The 18,852-nt window shown below is 47.6% G+C and overlaps 1 protein-coding gene across 4 annotated transcripts; it reads right to left on the reverse strand.

Annotated features, from left to right (window-relative positions):
• Positions 1-358: 358 nt before the first annotated feature.
• Positions 359-9,726, reverse strand: RBM14 (RNA binding motif protein 14). 4 transcript variants are annotated; one of them, XM_060158494.1, is made up of 3 exons: positions 9,284-9,726; positions 2,018-3,482; positions 359-1,241 (listed from the first exon to the last, which is right to left on the reverse strand). In XM_060158494.1, exons 1-3 carry the CDS (start codon positions 9,618-9,620, stop codon positions 1,034-1,036), a joined length of 2,010 nt encoding a protein of 669 aa, XP_060014477.1. In that variant the 5' UTR covers positions 9,621-9,726; the 3' UTR covers positions 359-1,033. The 4 variants fall into 4 exon arrangements, with proteins under 4 accessions (XP_060014477.1, XP_060014478.1, XP_060014479.1 ...); XM_060158495.1 differs by lacking the exon at positions 9,284-9,726 and adding an exon at positions 8,778-9,232; XM_060158496.1 differs by having other exon boundaries at positions 1,067-1,241; positions 3,372-3,482.
• Positions 9,727-18,852: the final 9,126 nt, after the last annotated feature.

Below are 18,852 nucleotides of genomic sequence, written 5' to 3' on the forward strand. Positions count from 1 at the left end.
TGAGAAGCCAAACCCCAGAACCACCCTGCTGGAGCTCAGGATTTTCCTGAACTGGAGACAAGTCAAGGAAAATAGCCAAGCACAGGCGAGGAAAATGGGCAGTAAATTTACTGCATTTTGGTGTGATTAACTCAAGCTGAAGCAACTTGGGCCAGACTCTCCAGTCCTAAAGATGGCAGACTAGCAGAACGACGATGGGTTAAATCCCTCTGGCAGCAGGGAAATCATTCTAATTCCTACATTCAAACCCCTTTCCTCATCTGCCCTGGGTTCTCTGGCCACCCTCCCTTTAGTTGTCATGTCTTCCTGGATGTCAAACTTCCTGAAACTGAATGCAATCAAGACAATGACAACCAGGTTTCCAAACTGCAAATCGCCCCAAGTTTTATTTGTAGTCCATACAAAAGGGAAAAAAAATTAAGGTTTTCTAACACCACCTACTTGGGGAGATGGGGAAGTGGACTGTGCCGCACATCATCAGCTAGAACATCAGGGGTCAGTAGGGATCTGGACATACACCAACCAACTGTCCCAACAGGAACTCAGTCTCAACACAGTCTACAGAGGGACAAAGTCAGGGCCCCCTGGACAACTGGCACAGCTTGGCGCATAGGAAATGGTTAAGCTAACCCTTTCCTGGCCTCCCTCACATCTAAAAAGAAAAAGGCGCCGCCGACCTCAGCTGCAGGTTGCTTCCCCATCCAGACGACCTTAAATATCGCGCACAAAAATAAAAGGGAGCCAGGAAAAAAATAAAAACATAAAATAAATTCCCATCCTGGGGAGATGGGAGGCAGGGGAGAGGGGAACCGCAGATCTAGAGCCAGTAGCAAGATTCGCTGCTGAGGCGAAGGAATAAAGTAGGTTACTGCCGAACACTCAAAAGGATCGTCTCCTGGGGAAGGCCCACATGGTAGAGGGGATGAAAAACCGCAAACAGGAGAGGTATGGGCCAGTGGTTACAACCTGGGCCTGCACCCTACCCCACCTCTCCTCTCCTTCCCTCCCTGTGGAGCCCTGTCCCAGGATGGCCCTACATGCGGCGCTGGTAGCCAGAGTGCATCTGAGCTGCCCGCAGGTAATCATTATAGGAGCCCGAATAGCGTGCGTAATCGGAATGGGCATCGGGCAGGCGACGGTAATCCAGCGAGGACTTTGTCGGCGAGCGGCGGAACGAAAGCTGCGACTCTGATAAACGGCGGTAATCAGAGAGCTCGGCTAAACGCCGGTCGGAACCATACCTAGTCGAGAGAAGAAGACAGTTGGTGAATGAGACAATTGAGGGGAGGGCTCCAGGTGGGCACGGGGGAGATGCCAATGGGGATAGGGAGGGTGTAATCAGATTGGTCTCCAACAAACAAGATTTTGTCAGAAGGCTCAACACCCTATCCAGGGCAAGAATTCAAGCCTGGTCCAACTCAGTGGGAAACCAAGCCCACCACTGAAGACCACCCTTCTGAACTGGCCAAGGTGGATTCTGGTCTGCATTCCCAAACCACAGACAAACTATCCCCACCCTTGGGCCCTGCAGAGAAAGACCTTGGTTGTTTACCAACAGAACGGCGGACGAAAGCAAGGTCCCCAACTTCCCAAAGAGTGGACGCACCACATACACCCTGCCTTCAGCCAGTGACTGCCAAAGGGACTACTCTTTCAAACCCACCCCCACCAGAGGCCAGGACAACCACGTAACAGGCTTAAGGATCCTTCAGACAGTGGGAAAGACTATGGGCCACAATCTTGCAGGCAGTAGCTCCAATAGCACTTGGGCTAGCCTTGACAGGTGACACTTTTCCCAGCCTGACTAGCTGGTACCACCCCAGTCTGAGCACTATGCTCCACCCGAACCCTGGTGACCAGGAAAGTTCACAGACATCACCCCCCTCAGCTTCTGGACATCCCACAGGAGTAGAGAAGACCAAGGGAGGGGCCGATGGCTCCAGTTTCCCTCCCATGCCAACCTCAGCCCCTTGCCCTGAGCCCCAGCTGGGGGCAGAGGCGGGGGGGCATACAGTACCTTTTCGACATGGCGACAGCCTTTTTGTACGGATCGTCGTAGCTGGCCCGGGGTGGGGAGAGGCGCGTACGCTCATAGGGCGGCGGGGTGCTGTTGGCGTTGGCAACGGCCCCCTGGGACATGGACAGGTAGGCTGCAGACGGCTGACCTGCCCCATCGTAGGCATTGCCCGGCTGGCCACGGTAGGAGGCAGCAGCCTGAGGATGCTGCTGTGCAGCATAGGAAGCAGCCAATGAGGCTGATGATTGAGTGCGGTAAGGAGCTGCCAGGGTGGCAGAAGGTTGGGCCCCGTAGGCAGCTGCAGCACCATAGGAGCCAGTGGCCGCAGCAGCTGACTGAGCCCCATACGAGCCTGATAGGCCCATTGATGCTTGAGCTCCATAACTATTCAGCTGGGTCTGAACAACTGGCTGGGCCCCATAGGAGCCAGCCATTGGGGTAGTGGCTTGTGCAGCATACGCAGCTGGCTGGCTAGCATAAGCAGCAGCTGTAGCTGGTTGTGCCACATAGGCAGCAGGTTGGGAAGAATAAGAAGCAGCCTGTTGTGCAGCGTATGGGGCAGACTGGGCATTATAAGAGGCCGAAGGCTGGGCACTGTAAGAAGCTGCCTGGGCCCCATAAGCTAGTGAAGAGGCTGCAGACTGGGCCCCATAGGAGGCTGCCTGGGCCCCATAGGAGCCTAGGGAGGAAGCTGCTCCCTGGGTGTTGTAGGAGGAGGCAGCCGCACGAACCCCATAGGAAGAGGCAGCCTGCGCCCCATAAGAGGATGGCTGGTTACCATAGGAGGCAAGGGAGGAGCCCTGAGCCCCATAGGAGTTGAGCGAAGAAGCCGCAGCTGGCTGACCCCCATAGGAGGAGAGGGCCGAGGCCGAGGGCTGGGCTCCACCATATGGACCAAGCGAGGAAGCTGCGGCAGACTGGGAGCTAGGGCTAGCCAGCTGGCCCCTGTATGGGGCCCCAAGGGAAACAGAGGGCTGAGCGCGGTAAGAGGCTGCCTGGGCTGTCATGGGCTGAGTCCGATAACCGACACCCAGAGAGGCAGAAGGCTGGGCCCTGTAGGCAGCGCCCAGTGACGCTGAGGGCTGGGCCCGGTAGGTGGCTGGTTGGGCCGTCAGAGGAGCCACATACGAGGCTCGGGGAGGTGAACGGCGCAGGGGGCTGCGGTCGCGACCAAAGAAGGGTGGTGTGGGCTGACGGGCTTGCCCATCAAAGCCACCAGTGCTGTTGCCAAAAGCCTGCTGGTAGTCGAAGGTGGCAGAGAAGCCACCAGTTCCGGGGAATGCCGTATCCCCAGCCCCTGGTTTCTTGGTCTTGTCCCCAGACTGGATAGCCAGGCCAGGCCCCTTCTTCTGACCCTTGGTTGAGAGTTCCACGTTGATGCGCTTGCCCTTCACTTCTTTGCCGTTGAGCTGCGCGATGGCGGCTTTGGCATCTGCTTCCTTCTCCATGTGAACAAACGCGTAGTCTGATAAAGCAGCAGACAGAGGGTTAGCAATTAGGGGGGCAGGGCATGCTACCTGATGGGTCCCAAACTGGACACACCAACAGCACCCAGCTGTTGCCAGCTACCTCCAGGCCTCCAAACCCTCCTCTCCAGGAGTAGGTCATAAAATGTGGCTCCCATATAACAAAGCTTCTGACTGTCCCAAGCAGGCAGCTTTGTCTATGGCTTTCTTCCCATTCTCCCCGTTCCCCCTGCCACCTCACCCAACTTCCTGGTGAGAGAAGAAAGAGCAAAGATGAACAGCAACACAGGATAAAAATCTTCACGTCTCCTGTAAGTATAAACGAGCAGACAAAAAGCAGAAAGCATTCCTGGATCACTCAATTATTCAGTACTGTCTATCCCAAGATTACCAAACACTACTGTTCACCTTTGAGGCTTAACTCTCAAACACTGAAAATGACCACTTATGTCTTGGAATGACCCATGTCTCAGCCCAGGGTCCAATTAAGGCAGGAGAGCTACACTGCAATGCACAGTCCATGAAATTCCTCCAGTACAATCTCCCCCTTTCCCACAGTACTTCCCCGTTTTCAAAGCACTTCCATGCACAGGACCTCATTTGGGCCTCACAACAATCCCAGGAGGCAGGCAGAGCAAAGGATCATTTTACAGGTGGGCAAACACACTCAGAGAATTTATACGGCTTGCGACAAAACCATGTGTCAGACCCAGAAACAGAATCCCAGCTCTCCATGCCTCTTCACTACACCAGTCTACCCCTGAGAAGTCAATGTGTAAGGCAGGATTGTGTATTAAGACTAGACATTTAAGCTTAGAAGGGGAGAAGCTGGACCCCAAGTAAGCCAATAAGATGTGAGAATGGAAACTGAGCCTCCTGGCTGAGTTCAGGTCCAAGGCACGCGCGCGCACACACACACACACACACACACACACACACACACACGCCCCCCACCCCCAGGCTACATTACATCAGAGGTTACTCATCAAGAGACAGAAGTATTCCTTACCCCTTGGGCTTCTGTTCACAGAAAAGATTTGGTTTCTCAGCTTCACAGCAAGAAGCTGCAATTACCACAACTAGCAGGCTCTGCTAAGCAGGTTACCCCTCAGGTCCTCATTCAGTTCTAAATGAGCTGTGGTAGGAAAGCCTCTAAGACAGGATGTTGATCTCAAAGTCCTACTCATCTACCATATAGAACAAGAAAACTTTAGGAAAGGAAGTAATAGGAAGAAATTCTTGTTCACATCCAAACTCACAAACCACGATGGTGCAAGCAGAATCTGAAGAACAATGAAAAAGGTCATGCTGGTGGTAAGTAAGGCCATGCACTTAACCCCATCTGGACCTGTGGCTACTTTTAAAGTCCAAGCACCAGGACCCCATCTCTCTCACATCACTTTAGGAAATGAATTACCTAGATGAAGTTACTAAGGTTCCATTCTTGATAAGAAATCCTTTTAAATGGCCTCTAAACAAGTGTCCTAATTTCTAGAAACTTTCATACTGGGATGCCCTCTCTAGCTGTTTCTATAAAGCAAGCCATTTTCCTGGATGTAAGCCACCAACGTGACTCTCATACAAATAAGAATAAAAATAATCAACAGGGGCTTCCCTGGTGGCACAGTGGTTGAGAGTCTGCCTGCCAATGCAGGGGACACGGGTTCCTGCCCCGGTCCAGGAAGATCCCACATGCCACGGAGCAGCTGGGCCCGTGAGCCGTGGCCGCTGAGCCTGCGCGTCTGGAGCCTGTGCTCTGCAACGGGAGAGGCCACAACAGTGAGAGGCCCGCGTACCACAAAAAAAAAATAAAGTAAAATAATCAACAGGTAGAAGTCAGAAGTGTGGTATAGCAAAAGGAATCCTGGGGCTAGGCGCTAAAATGCCTCAGCTGAAGATCCAGTTCACTGACTTGCTGTAAGTTCTTACGGAACTTACAATTTATTTCTCCATCTGACAATCTGTCCTACCCACCTCAGAGTTAGAAGATTCAAATGAGATGATAAAAATGCCTTGTAGGGCTTCCCTGGTGGCGCAGTGGTTGAGAGTCCGCCTGCTGATGCAGGGGACACGGGTTCGTGCCCCGGTCCGGGAAGATCCCACATGCCGCGGAGCGGCTGGGCCCGTGAGCCATGGCTGCTGAGCCTGCGCTCCGCAACGGGAGAGGCCACAACAGTGAGAGGCCCGCATACCGCCAAAAAAAAAAAGCCTTGTAAAGTATAAATAGCTATATAATGATAAAAATCATGATAATTATTCAAGCCTAGGAATAACCACAGGCTTAGTTCCCTACAGATATGATCTTTCATCTCTAATAAAACACAAGAAATACAATGTAACCTGTAAATGCAAATTTGGAACTAGCCAGAGATGATAAAGGAACAAAATGAACTATCACAACTGTCTTTACACCCCTATGGCCAGAACCTGATTCTTCCAATTGCGAAAGGCGAAAAGCAAAGCGTTCCTTTCGGCCTAGCCACAGGGCACCAGAACTGTCCTCTCATCTCTCACCTCCAGTTTGGGTACAGTGAGCTAAAAATCAATGCTGGTGGTCCCAGATCTCTTTAAAAGCAAAGGCTGAGCTGACCCTACCACCAGGAGAATGCAATGGCAAGCAGAAAGCAAGAGTGTAGGCAGATTAAAGGGAATTAAAAAACTTTCAGGCACTATGAGGGAATATTAAGGAACCATACTATATTCCTGGTTAACCTATCCACAAATTCCTAGGACTGGAATAAGCTAGGAAAAAACACCCAACAAAAACTTTCAATGGGTTTACAAGAGCAATAGGATGTCACATTATCTATTCCCTACTTAGCTTGGTTTTATTAAGAGACCAACTTGTGAAACTTGAAAATTGAGATTTCATGTGTACAATTCAATTGACCACACAGATAAGCTATATAGCTGATAAAAAGAAAGCCATCAGATACAATTATATCCAATTTATATCTGAGAGTTTCTAAGCCTGATACTGGAGGGAAGTGCGAATAGGTTGTCCAGCTGACTCCATCACATGAGGGCTAACTAACCCTTATCACAGTGAGCAGCTAAACCCAGACCCAGCCCTTCCAAAGATGCCCAGGAACCTAACTACTCCTAGGACAATAAAGAAAAACCAAAGATCTAGAAAACTCCAGGGACCCACCTGCCTGGAGAGGTAGTTCAAGGAAACGGTGACCCCTGAAGGAAATCCATCGCATTTAAAGGGACTAGCAGGCAATGATTTACAGAGCTATCCTAATGGTCTGGTGACTTCACAATTCCTCCAGTACCAAAGTTAAGAGAATCCAGAAAAATGAGTTTTCCTATTCTCAGAAGAGTAAAAAAATTCTAATTTGAAACTACAGAGCTGTATGTAGGAGGAAAGAATGGCCACCCACAACAAAGGAGAGGAAACAGTTTCCTATTCTGCCCTTCAGACTTCTCATGGAATCTAAATGGTTCCTAAAGCTGTCAGCAACTCTCAAACTTCATCCTTCAACACCCAACAGAATGTAGCTGTGGAGAGTGGTTACAATCTGCTGTTGCTATGGAAATTTTTATTCTACAAATCATATCCAAGCTCCTGGAACCAAGCAACTACGTTATTCCCCCTGTGAAATAAAACGGAACTGGCTGTCCTGTGCAATGCCAAGCTTCTGTGCTTTTCAAAGACCTGACAACCAACACAAGATGACTCAATCAAGTGCCCATTCCCAGAGCAAGAAATAAGTAAGCTATTTATAGAGCCAGAGCCAAGTCTCTTCTACTACATTCCCAACTTAAAAACTTCATTTTCCTTCACTCCAAATAGAAAGGCATCAGTGGAGAATATGATCCTCAAATCTTTACCACAGTCCCTTACCTCAAAATATTATCAGGCACTCTCTTACATATCAGCATAACTACAAACAACAACTAACCACCACTCCCTAAGGAAATCAGTGCATCTCTGCCAATCAAATGTTCGCAAAGGGACAAAATGCACAAAACTTTCACTCTAACTCTCACAAAGAAAACAGTCAAGAGTTCTAAAAACCACATGCAGTTACACACTTCACCCCACCCCCCCACCGTCACTTGGTGTCAGTCCCAAGCAAATTCAGGCAAATTTTTAGCCTTCTCTACCAACCCAAAGAAGGCTTCTTGACCAATGAGTTCCATAGAGACTGTCCCCTCAGATGCAAGTTTCTAGACTCCCAATCTAGTAGCCACCCTGTCTGAGAACCACACAAAAAAATGTAATAGGTCAATCAAACAGAACTCTCATAATGAGTCATATACATTTCCTGGCCAGGGGCCCAATCTGATGCCCTTCCCACTCTTTCACTCTAAATAAAAGCAAAAATTCATGCACCATACAGCCTGCCTCATCAGAGAACCCAGCAGGAAAGCCTGATTCCAGATAGTCATGAATTTGCATAGCCTGAGTTGAGGAAAACAAAATGCAGTATTAACGCATAAGGAGGAATTACTCCTAGTGGTGGAGACTGCAACCCTCACACTTCCCCCAGTTACGGAAAGGATAAGGAATGACCCAAAAGATGTATCTTGGTGGAAATGAATAAGCACCTGCTCCCAAATGTATTTACTATCCTTAAAACTTCTCACACAGGGTATGAGCAGCTATGAATCCAACACCAGGAGCAAGGGATCAGATACTCACTCCCAGGTTGCATCCCTGAAGATAGCAAGGCAAAGTTGACTCTGATCTGTTCCCAAGTGGAACAGAAACCGGCCACATACACAAGGGCTATACCTCCAAATCTTGCCAACAAAAAAGAAAAAGAGCTTAGGGATAAGAACCCAGACTATGAAAAAAGTCAACTAAGTCCCAAAAAGGAGGTCAGGCCTAAATTATAGTGATATATTCTTCTCGAAGGCAAACTAGGGATCTACCCTGACAATTAGACTACTCAAGCAAAGATGACTATTAAGTCCCCACGTCCCCCTCAGAGTGTGCCCCCTTGCAAAATCACCAAGTTTCTAAAAGGATACCGCCCTAGGGCACCGGCTTGACGAGTTAGTTGTTCAGAAGAGGCCATTTCATAAAACAAGCCTTCGTCCACATGCGAAAAGTCGGGGTTTCCAGTTTATAGATGTAAAATCGATCCCAAAGGGGAAAAAAAAAGTTTGAGGGAGTTGGAAAGCACAGAATTGCCACGCCTAACCCACCTAACAATACTGAAAGGCCAAAGTGGTTAGGAAGGGGCCCCTCCTGTACCCACGAGTAACTATACCCATCAGTAGACCCACGCCACACAATACTAAAAGATCCCAGCCCAAGAAACTTCCAAGGGCCCCGTTACCTTCCGCTCGGGAGCATTCATCGAGAGGGAACACGACGGTGGCCTTGGGGGGGTGGGGTTCAGCCCCCACCTTTTCCCTTTTCCCTTGCTCTGACAGACTTCTGAGGAGGAAGTGGGGAAGTGGCGAAATCTTCCCCGCTCCATGATCCGGCTTGTGCCCGTCACTTCCCAATTTCCGTTCGGCGCCAGGCCCAGGAGACCAGTGGAAGGCGCGCCCCCGGTACCCTCCCAAGTCTCTCAGGCGCGTCCCCGGCCCCGTAGCTCGGCTCGCAGTGGCCGCCGCACCCACCCAGAGCCGCTTCCTCCCATTTGGTTAATGGTGCCTGGCCCGCACGGGAGGAGGGTGGCTCTACCCAACGCGCCCCCAACACCTCCGGCCTCACTCCCGCGGACTTCTCCCAGCCCCCACCGCCAACCGCGCAGTGACCGACCCCCGGGAAAGGGGCGTGGCTAACAAGCAGAGTGCCCCGAGCGCGCCCGCGCCCGCGCGCCCGTCTCCACATTACCTTTCACCACGTCACACTCGATGACGCGTCCGCGGCGCTCGAAGAGGCTGCGCAATTCCTGGCTCGTGCACGCAGCCGATACATTGCCCACGAATATCTTCCAAGTGTTAAGAGGCCGTGGGCGCGACATCTCCACCACGAGCGCGCGCCCCGGCCGCAGCTCGTGGCCATGCAGGGCCTCGATGGCGCGCAGCGCGCCCGCGTTCTCGCGCATGTGCACGAAGGCGAACTGTTTCATGACGGCGCAGCTCATGACCGTGCCGTAGGGCGCAAAGAGAGCTGCTAGCTCCTCCGGCGTCGTATCCGCCCCATCGACGTTTCCCACGAATATCTTCATTTTGCCGCCGCAGCCGCCTTCCCGGAGAGCCTGGACCTCTCCTCCAGCGACAGGCGAAACGTCTGACCCGCCGGCAGTCCTCCCCAGGAATGGCTGGCGACGGAGAACCCCGCCGCGCAGGCGCTCTGACCTAGCCAATCGGAGCCCAGATCCCGCGTGCCCTGCAGCCAATCAGAGAGGCTGAGAGAAAATGCACTCAGGCGCAGCCAATCCCAGAGGGCCTGGAGCCCGCTCGTTAGCGGAGGGGGTGGGAGAGGGACGACTGCGCGCGACCAACCGCCACTGCCGGGGGGAGGGGGAAGAAGGGCTGGAGAGGGGGATCCGCGTGCGAGGAGCGCAGTGGCTGCGGAGAGGCCTAGTCAGTGAGGCGGACTCTGGCCTGGGTGGGGCCGAGATCGGCGGGCCCCAAGAAAAAACTTTGTTCAGTCGGAAGTCAGAGCCCCTCCCATTCTGGCAACCTAGGCCAAACACGCGCCTAGAGGTGGCAGCGAGTGTCCACGGGAAGGCCCAGCCTGGCGGGAGAAAACAGGACAGACGCCTTCCTTAAGCAAACGACTCCCAGGACTGCCGCCTGTGGTCTGAGGGGACCCTGAGAGGCATTTGCCCTGGAGAAACCCTCGTGCCATTAATTTATTCTTTGGAAACGCATTCCCTGAGGTTGCTGAGGTCCTGGCAGAGGCTGGAGACGTTGAAAAATCAGTAAGAGCCTCTCCCTTTTATGGACTTTCCAAACGAGGAATGAGATATATATCTCTGTGTATGTTTGAAATTTTCCACAATAGAAAGTTTAATAAAATAGGAAATTAAGTCAAAAGAACGGTCCTTGAGAGGGTAAAAATTGAGCCTTTAAATAGAAGAAGAAAAACTTCAAAACTGACGGTTGTACGTATGTAAATAAAAAGATTTTGCATGGCAGAAGACGTCAAAAACAAGAACATGTGACAAGTTCAGGGAAATGTTTGCTTACAAGTTCATGCTACAAAGTTTATTGAGAACCTACCCTGTGGGGCAGGACCAAGAATAAAGCAGTAAACAAAAAGTGACAAAAATCCCGACCTTGGAGCTTATATTATGGTGGGGAGAGACAGATAATAACAAGTAAAACATTTAGCCTGCTAGGTAGTGATAAAGACTTGAAGTAACTGAGGGAGCAGACAAGCCATCCTCTGAGGGGAATAATTCCAGCGTGAAAGTACATGTCAGGAAGTCCTGGGGCAGGAGCATGTCTGTCCAAGGAATCACAAGCTAGTATGGCTGGAGGGGGGAACAGTGAATAATAGAGCGTAAGGATGGGGAGGAGGTGTAGAACCTTGTGGGCCATTGAAGTAATTTTGGCTTTCACTCTTAGACCGGAAGTCTAGAGAGCAGAGGGGTTCATCTGATATGACTTATCTTTCATAGTTTTATAAGTATCATTCTGGCTGCTATTGAAATGGGTAAAAACAAAGAGAAAACAGTCATTTGCTCAGAACAGTTATCACTATGGCAAAAATCCAGGAGAGAGGGACTACCCTGGAGGTCCAGTGGTTAGGACTCCGCACTTCCTCTGCAGCAGGCTTGGGTTCAATCCCTGGTCGGGAAACTAAGATCCCTTATGCAGCACGGCCAAAAAAAAATCCAGGAAAGAGATGATGGTGACATGGATCAGGGTGGCTGCAGCAGAATTCAGGGGAAGTGCTCAGATTTGGATATAGTAGTTTGAAGGTAGAGTCAACAGAATGTGCGATCGGATGTGAGTTGTGAGAAAAGTCAAAGATGACTCCAGGTAAATGGAAACATGGAGTTGCCATTTATTGAGATAGGGAACATTGTGGATGACCAGGACATAATAAGTTGTTTTTTTGGTTTTTTGGGTTTTTGTTTGTTTTTGGCCATGCATCACCACCTGTGGGATCTTAGCTCCCTGACCAGGAATCAAACCCAGGCCCACAGAAGTGAAAGCATGGAGTCCTAACCACTGGACTGCCAGGGAGTTCCCTGGACATAATAAGTTTGAGATGCCTCTAAGTCATCAAGTGGAGATACCAATGGACAATTAGATACGTGTCTGGAGTTCAGGGCAGAGGTCTGGGCTGAAGATACAAATTTGTGAGTCTAAAGAGTTAATATCTATACTGTACAAAGAACTCCTACAAATTGATAGGAAAAAAAGATGAGATAAATATGCCAAGGATGCTAACTGGTAATTTTATAGGAAAAGAAGTACAAATAGCCAATAAACAAGAAACTTCATTGCTCGTCAGGGAAATGCAATTTCCTGAGAGAATGAGAACGTTTTCGCCCCTCAGATGTGCAAAAAATTCAGAAGATTTATATCTGTTGGTGGTAAGGGTGTGAGGAAATTACACTTACAGATTGTATCTATGAACTACATATGTAGTGTGAACTCTACATCCTTCTTGGTAAGTATTCTGCCAATATCAAAACTTTAAATGTAGTGAGCTGGGATTTCCCTGGTGGTGCAGTGGTTAAGAATCCGCCTGCCAGTGCAGGGGAGATGGGTTCCATCCCTGGTCTGGAAGATCCCACATGCCATGGAGCAACTAAGCCCGTGAGCCACAGCTACTGAAGCCCACACGCCTAGAGCCTGTGCTCCACGGCAAGAGAAGCCAGCACAATGAGAAGCCCATGCACCACAACAAAGAGTAGGCCCCACTCACCATAACTAGAGAAAGCCTGCACAGCAATGAAGACCCAACGCAGCCAAATAAATAATTATTAAATAAATAAATGTAGTGAGCCTTTAATATAGTAATCCTGCTTTGGAAATCTAGCCTACAGAAAACTCATCAATAAGGATGTTGGTATAAATTTATTTATTGTTGCATTGTTTGTAGTAGCAAGCAGTGGAAGCAACCTGAATGTCTATAAATAAGGAAATATTGACTTATGATGGAATATTATGTTGCTATTAAAAATAGGTCAGGGGACTTCCCTGGCGGTCCAGTGGTTAAGACTCTGCACTACCACTGCAGGGGGCACAGGTTCCATACCTGGTCAGGGAACTAAGATCCCACATGCCCCGAGGCCAAAAAAAAACCCTCTAAAAATAAAAATAGGTCAGAATCTATTGACATGGAAGGGTGACCATAATTTAAGAGGGAAAAAATGTAATTATATAACATTACGTCTTTCTAAGCTGTAGGTGAAAAACCCTCAATATAATACGCATACATTTTTTCAGCAAAGAAAAGTAATATCGGTTACCTCAATGGGATGAGATGGGGGTTAATTTTTTTATGCTTTTCTGTATCATTAGACTTTCAACAATGAGCATCTAATTCTTTTATAATTTAAAAAAGTACACTGTAAGGGGGAAAAGAGGGGCACTCTGATACATTCACAAATCCAAACTGCTGGCACTATTCTCAGAGCAGGGTATCAGCAGGCCTCTGGACACCCAGGGCACGTAGTCTTTTAAAAGGATTCGTGGTGGCAGTTCCATGTTTGTTCCAAAAAATCCTGGGTTTAGAGTCAGAACACTGCAATAGAAATATAATGTGAAACCCATATGTGCTTTTAATTTTTCTGGTATCCACTTTAAAAAATAAAAAGAAACAGGTAAAATTAACTTTAACAATGTATCTTATTTAACCCAATGTTTCTAAAAAAATATTCTTTCTTCATGTTATCAATATAAAAATTCTTGTTAAGATATTTTACATTCTTTTCCTTCAACTAAGTCTTTGAAATACATTGTGTATTGTACACTTACAGCACATCTCAATTTGGACGGGCCACATTTCCAGTGTTCAGTATGTAGCCACATGTGGCCAGTGGCTGCCATCTTGGCTAGTGCAGGCTTAGCCCTCTTCTTGAAATGGCCTTTAGATCCTGAAGAGACATCCTTTGGAAAAGCGAAACTTCAACGTTGGGGATACATGTGATTTTTTAAAATAGCCCTATATTTTTCAGAGCCAAGTGTGAGGAATGAGGATTAGCAGGAAGATCAAGCTCAGAAATATCCATCAACAAATAGTGTCAGAGCTGCCAAGGATTCTTCAGGATGAGCCAGGCCAGGCCAGGCTGACCCAAACCCTTTAAAGATCAGCGCCTCAGCGACTTCCCCGGTGGCGCAGTGATTAAGAATCCGCCTGCCAATGCAGAGAACACGGGTTTGAGCCCCGGTCTGGGAAGATCTCACATGCCGCGAAGCAACTAAGTCCGTGCGCCACAACTACTGAGCCTGTGCTCTAGAGCCCGTGAGCCACAGCTACTGAAACCTGCACGCCTAGAGCCCGTGCTCCACAACAAGAGAAGCCACTGCAATGAGAAGCCTGCGCACTGCAACAAAGAGTAGCCCCCGCTCACCACAACTAGAGAAAACTCGCACGCAGCAACGGAGACCCAATGCAACCAATAAATTAATTAATTTAAAAAAAAAAAGATCAGAGACTCAGAGTATCCATTAAGGCTGCATCAAAAATACTTCATTGTTTATAAGTAAAATAATAAATGATAAACTAAATTAGGTTCTAATTATAAACACATTTTTCACCTACAAGGACATCTCAGTTAATTATACTAACAAACCAAAAACTTTTTGGTTTAGTTGGTGACTGTAGTAGGCCAAAGATATCAGTTCCTAATCCCTAGAACCTGTAAGTATTACCATATTTGGAAAAAGGGTCTTTTCAGATGTGATGAATTTAAGGATCTTGAGATGGCGAGATTATCCTCCATTACTTGCTTAGGCCCTAAATGCAAGTACCTGTATCCTCATAAGAGGGAGACAGAGGGAGACTTGGCACAAATACACAGAAGGAGAAGGTGATGGGAAGACAGAGCGGGGAGAGTTTTAAAGATGCTGGCCTTGAAAGTTGGAGCGATTGGCCGTAAGCCAAGGAATGCCAGCAGTCATCAGAAGCTGGAAGAGGCAAGGAATAGCAAGGATTTTTCCCTAGAGCCTCCAGAGAAACTGTGGACCTGCTGACACCTTGATTTCAGCCCAGTAGTACTAATTTTTGACTTCTGGCTTCCAGAACTGTAAGAGAATAATGATCTATTTTAAGCCACCCAGTTTTTGGTAATTTGTTACAGCAGCTATGGGAAACGAATAGAGTTGTAAATTGTTTTTTTAACAACACAAATGAAGATATTTTCACAGCATGGACTCATATTATCTTGTTCCAAACTTTTCCCCTTTCGACCCCCTTCCTTCCTGCTCTCCACCCTGTCCTATGTAAGGGTGTGAAAAGCGGAGGCTTGGGGCTGTGGTAGCAGTCACCCTGCAACCAAAATGGGAGGGGGGTGCTAAGAGAAACGTACAGGTCAGGGTGACACAGTGTCCTGACACCACTGAGCCACTGGACCAGCTCTGAATCCTCAAACCTCCAGACTGCTTATCTTATGAGATAATTAAATGTCTTAATTGCTTTGACCCCTATTAGGACTCTTGCTACTTGCAGCAGAATTCATCCTAATATAGAATTCAACAGACAGTATCAAAACTGCAAGTAAGAAAAAGCAGTACATTTCCCTGGTGATTAGCAATAAATTGATTTGCTAATAATCAGGGAAATGCAAATCAAATCACCTTGATTTATCACCTCACACCTGTCAGAATGGATAGCATCAGAAAGAACACAGGGAATTCCCTGGAGGTCCAGATGGGTGGTGGGAATGTAATTTGGTGCAGCCACTGTAAAGAACAGTATGGAGGTTTCTCAAAAAATTAAAAATAGAACTACCTCATGACCTAGCAATTCCACTCCTGGGTATATATTGGAAAAAAACAAAAACACTGCTTGGAAAAGATACACGCACCCCAATGTTCACAGCAGCATTATTTACTATTGCCAAGATATGGAAGCAACCTACGTGTCCTTCAACAGATGAATGGATAAAGAAGACATGATATATATGTACAATGGGATACTACTCAGCCATAAAAAAGAACAAAATTTTGCCATTTGCAGCAACGTGGATGGACTTGGAGGGCATTATACTAAGAAATAAGTCAGAGAAAGATGAATACTGTATGCTATCACTTATATGTGGAATCTAAAAAATACAACAAACTAGTTAATATAACAGAAAAGAAGCAGACTCACAGATACAGAGAACAAGCTAGTGGTTACCAGTGTGGGGGGGGAGGGGCAGTACAGGGCTGGGGAAGTGGGAGGTACAAACTATTGGGCGTAAGACAGGCTACAAGGATGAAGTGTATAACACAGGGAATATAGCCAATATTTTGTAATAACTTTAAATGGAGTTGAGAACTGAATTATTGCCTGCCATATCAGTAAACAAAGGATTTCACAGCCATCAGCCATCACATTACCCCTGTTTCAGTGAGCCCAGACTCTTGCATCTTCCCATACATAGACAAGTGGTAAATTTCTTAACTTGAGATATCTGGTTTTCTTTTATTATCAAGTAATCTTTTGAGGTTCTGACTACATTGGTTCTGTTGCAAAAACTCCTATATATCCTGGCTCTTCCCCCTTTCTATTTGGAGAAGTCTCTCAGAGTTATTTGAGATGCTATCTCATGGGCTTGAAGTCCTAAGAATGTCTGCCGAATAAAATATAACTCTCAGGAATTCCTGGCGATCCAGTGGTTAAGACTCCAGCTTTCATTGCTGAGGGCGTGGTTTTGATCCCTGGTCAGGGAACTAAGATCCCACAAGCCTCGTGGTGCGGCCAAAACAAAAAAGGAAAAACATAACTCTCAACTTTCAGATTGTGCGTTTTTATTTTATTTTTCCAGTCGACAGAGTATAACCTTTAAAAACTGTATAAAAATAAATTTTAAAAAGTATTTATATTAAAAAAAAAGACCAGGGGGACTTCCCTGGTGGCGCAGGGTTAAGAATCAGCCTGCCAAGGCAGGGGACACGGGCTCAAACCCTGCCAGGAAGATCCCACGTGCCATGGAGCAACTAAGCCTGTGCGCCACAGCTACTGAGCCCACATGCCACAACTACTGAGCCAGCACACCAAGAGCCCATGCTCTGTGACAAGAGAAGCCACTGCAATGAGAAGCCCAAGTATGGCAACCAAGAGTAACCCCTGCTCACCGCAACTAGAGAAAGCCAGCATGCAACAATGAAGACCCAACGCAGCCAAAAAAAAAAAAGTGGTTGAGTGGGACTCCGTGCTCCCAATGCAGGGGGCCCGGGTTGAATCCCTCGACAGGGAACTAGATCACACATGCATGCCGCAACTAAGAGTTTGCATGCCGCAACGAAGGAGCCCGCCTGCTGCAAATAAAACCCAGCAGAACCAAATAAATAAATATTTTTAAAAAGACCAGTTTCACACCTTAAAAAAGAAAAAGCAATACAGTTGGGACTTCCCTGGTAGCGCAGGTAAGAATCCGCCTGCCTATGCAGAGGACACGGGTTCGATCCCTGGTCCGGGAAGATCCCACATGCCACGGAGCAACTAAGCCCGTGTACCACAACTACTGAGCCTGCGCTCTAGAGCCCACGAGCCACAACTACTGAGCCTGTGTGCCACAACTACTGAAGTCTGCGCGCCTAGAGCCCGTGCTCTGCAATAAGAGAAGCCCACGCACCGCAACGAAGAGTAGCCCCTGCTTACCGCAACTAGAGAAAGCTCGCGTGCAACAACGAAGACCCAATGCAGCCAAAAATAAATAATTTTTTTTTAAAAAAAAGCAATACAGTCATGTTGTCTAAAAATATGGAGGTAAATTCCAGAAGAAATGGCTAAAGGAGTTGAAATCTCTTACCTCTAGAAAGTGGATTTAGGAAGAGATGGGACAGAAATTGCTCTTTTTCATTATAAGCATAGTAGTACTATTTGACTTTTTAAGTTGTGTACCTATGTTACTTAGATAAAAATCAAAATTTAGGAAAAAAAAAAATTAGGACTTCCCTGGTGGCGCAGTGGTTAAGAATCCGCCTGCCAATGCAGGGGCCACGGGGTTAAGCCCTAGTCTGGGAAGATCCCACGTGCCACAGAGCAACTGAGCCCATGTGCCACAGCTATTTAGCCTGTGCTCTAGAGCCTGTGAGCCATGCAGCCAAAAACAAATAAATAAATTTTAAAAAATAAAATAAATAAAAATTTATTAATTTTCAAAGTACTTTATTTTTTGGCGTTGGGTCTTCGTTGCCGCACGCGAGTTTCCTCTAGTTGCAGCGAGCAGGGGCTACTCTGTTGCGGTGCACTGGCTTCTCATCTCGGTGGCTTCTCTTGTTGTGAGGCACGGGCTCTAGGCGCACGGGCTTCAGTAGTTGTGGCATACGGGCTCAGTAGCTGTGGCTCGTGGGCTCTAGAGCGCAGGCTAAGCAGTTGTGGTGCACGGGCTTAGTTGTTCCGCAGCATGTGGGATCTTCCCAGACCAGGGCTCAAACCAGTGTCCCCTGCATTGGCAGGCGGATTCTTAACCACTGCACCACCAGGGAAGCCCTCTACTGCTTTTTTAATGTAAATGATTTTTTAATATTGAGATATAGGGAATTCTCTGGCGGTCCAGTGCTTAGGGCTCCACGCTTTCACTGCTGAGGGCCAGGGTTCAATCCCTGCTCAGTGAACTAAGATCCAAGTCATGCAGCGCAGCCAAAAAAAAAGATATAATTCATACAACATAAAATTCACCCCTTTAGTGTGTAACTCAGTGGTTTTAGTATATTCACAGGGTGGTGCAACCATCACCACACTAATTCCAGAACATTTTAATTAATCACCCCCAAAAAGAAACCCTATACCTATTAGCTGTCACTCCCCATTCTCCCCTTCACTCATACCCTGGTGACCACTAATTTTTCTGGCTCTGGATTTGCCTATTCAAGACATTTTATATAAATGGAACAATATAAATATATGGCTCACATGTCTGGCTTCTTTCACTTAGCTTAATGTTTTCAAGATTTATCCACATCGCACCTTTTTTTTGTTAATCTAAAATAATTTCAAAATAAAGCACTTTCAAAAATTGACTTTAGGGGCTTCTCTGGTGGCGCAGTGGTTGAGAGTCTGCCTGTCGATGCAGGGGACATGGGTTCGTGACCCGGTCCGGGAAGATCCCACATGCCGCGGAGCGGCTAGGCCCGTGAGCCATGGCCGCTGAGCCTGCGCGTCCGGAGGCTGTGCTCCGCAACGGGAGAGGCCACAACAGTGAGAGGCCCACGTAAAGCAAAAAAAAAAAAAAAAAAAAATTGACTTTAGGGTCACGATTTTTAGCTAAAATGTGTAATTTTTTTTTAAAGTTTGTAAACAGTCGTAGAATAGTTTCAACGTATTTATAAGACTTAACAGGG

Source organism: Lagenorhynchus albirostris, chromosome 9 (assembly GCF_949774975.1).
Source record: "Lagenorhynchus albirostris chromosome 9, mLagAlb1.1, whole genome shotgun sequence".
In the NCBI taxonomy this organism is placed as follows: Eukaryota; Metazoa; Chordata; class Mammalia; order Artiodactyla; family Delphinidae; genus Lagenorhynchus; species Lagenorhynchus albirostris.

Excerpts from the sequence above, each read along its gene's own strand:
- RBM14 (XM_060158494.1), bottom strand. The coding sequence starts at position 9,620 with ATGAAGATATTCGTGGGAAACGTCGATGGGGCGGATACGACGCCGGAG. Across the intron at positions 3,483-9,283 it reads CGAGTGTGACGTGGTGAAAG|ACTACGCGTTTGTTCACATG; the intron begins GTAATGTGGAGA and ends CTGCTTTATCAG. Across the intron at positions 1,242-2,017 it reads GCTGTCGCCATGTCGAAAAG|GTATGGTTCCGACCGGCGTT; the intron begins GTACTGTATGCC and ends TCTCTCGACTAG.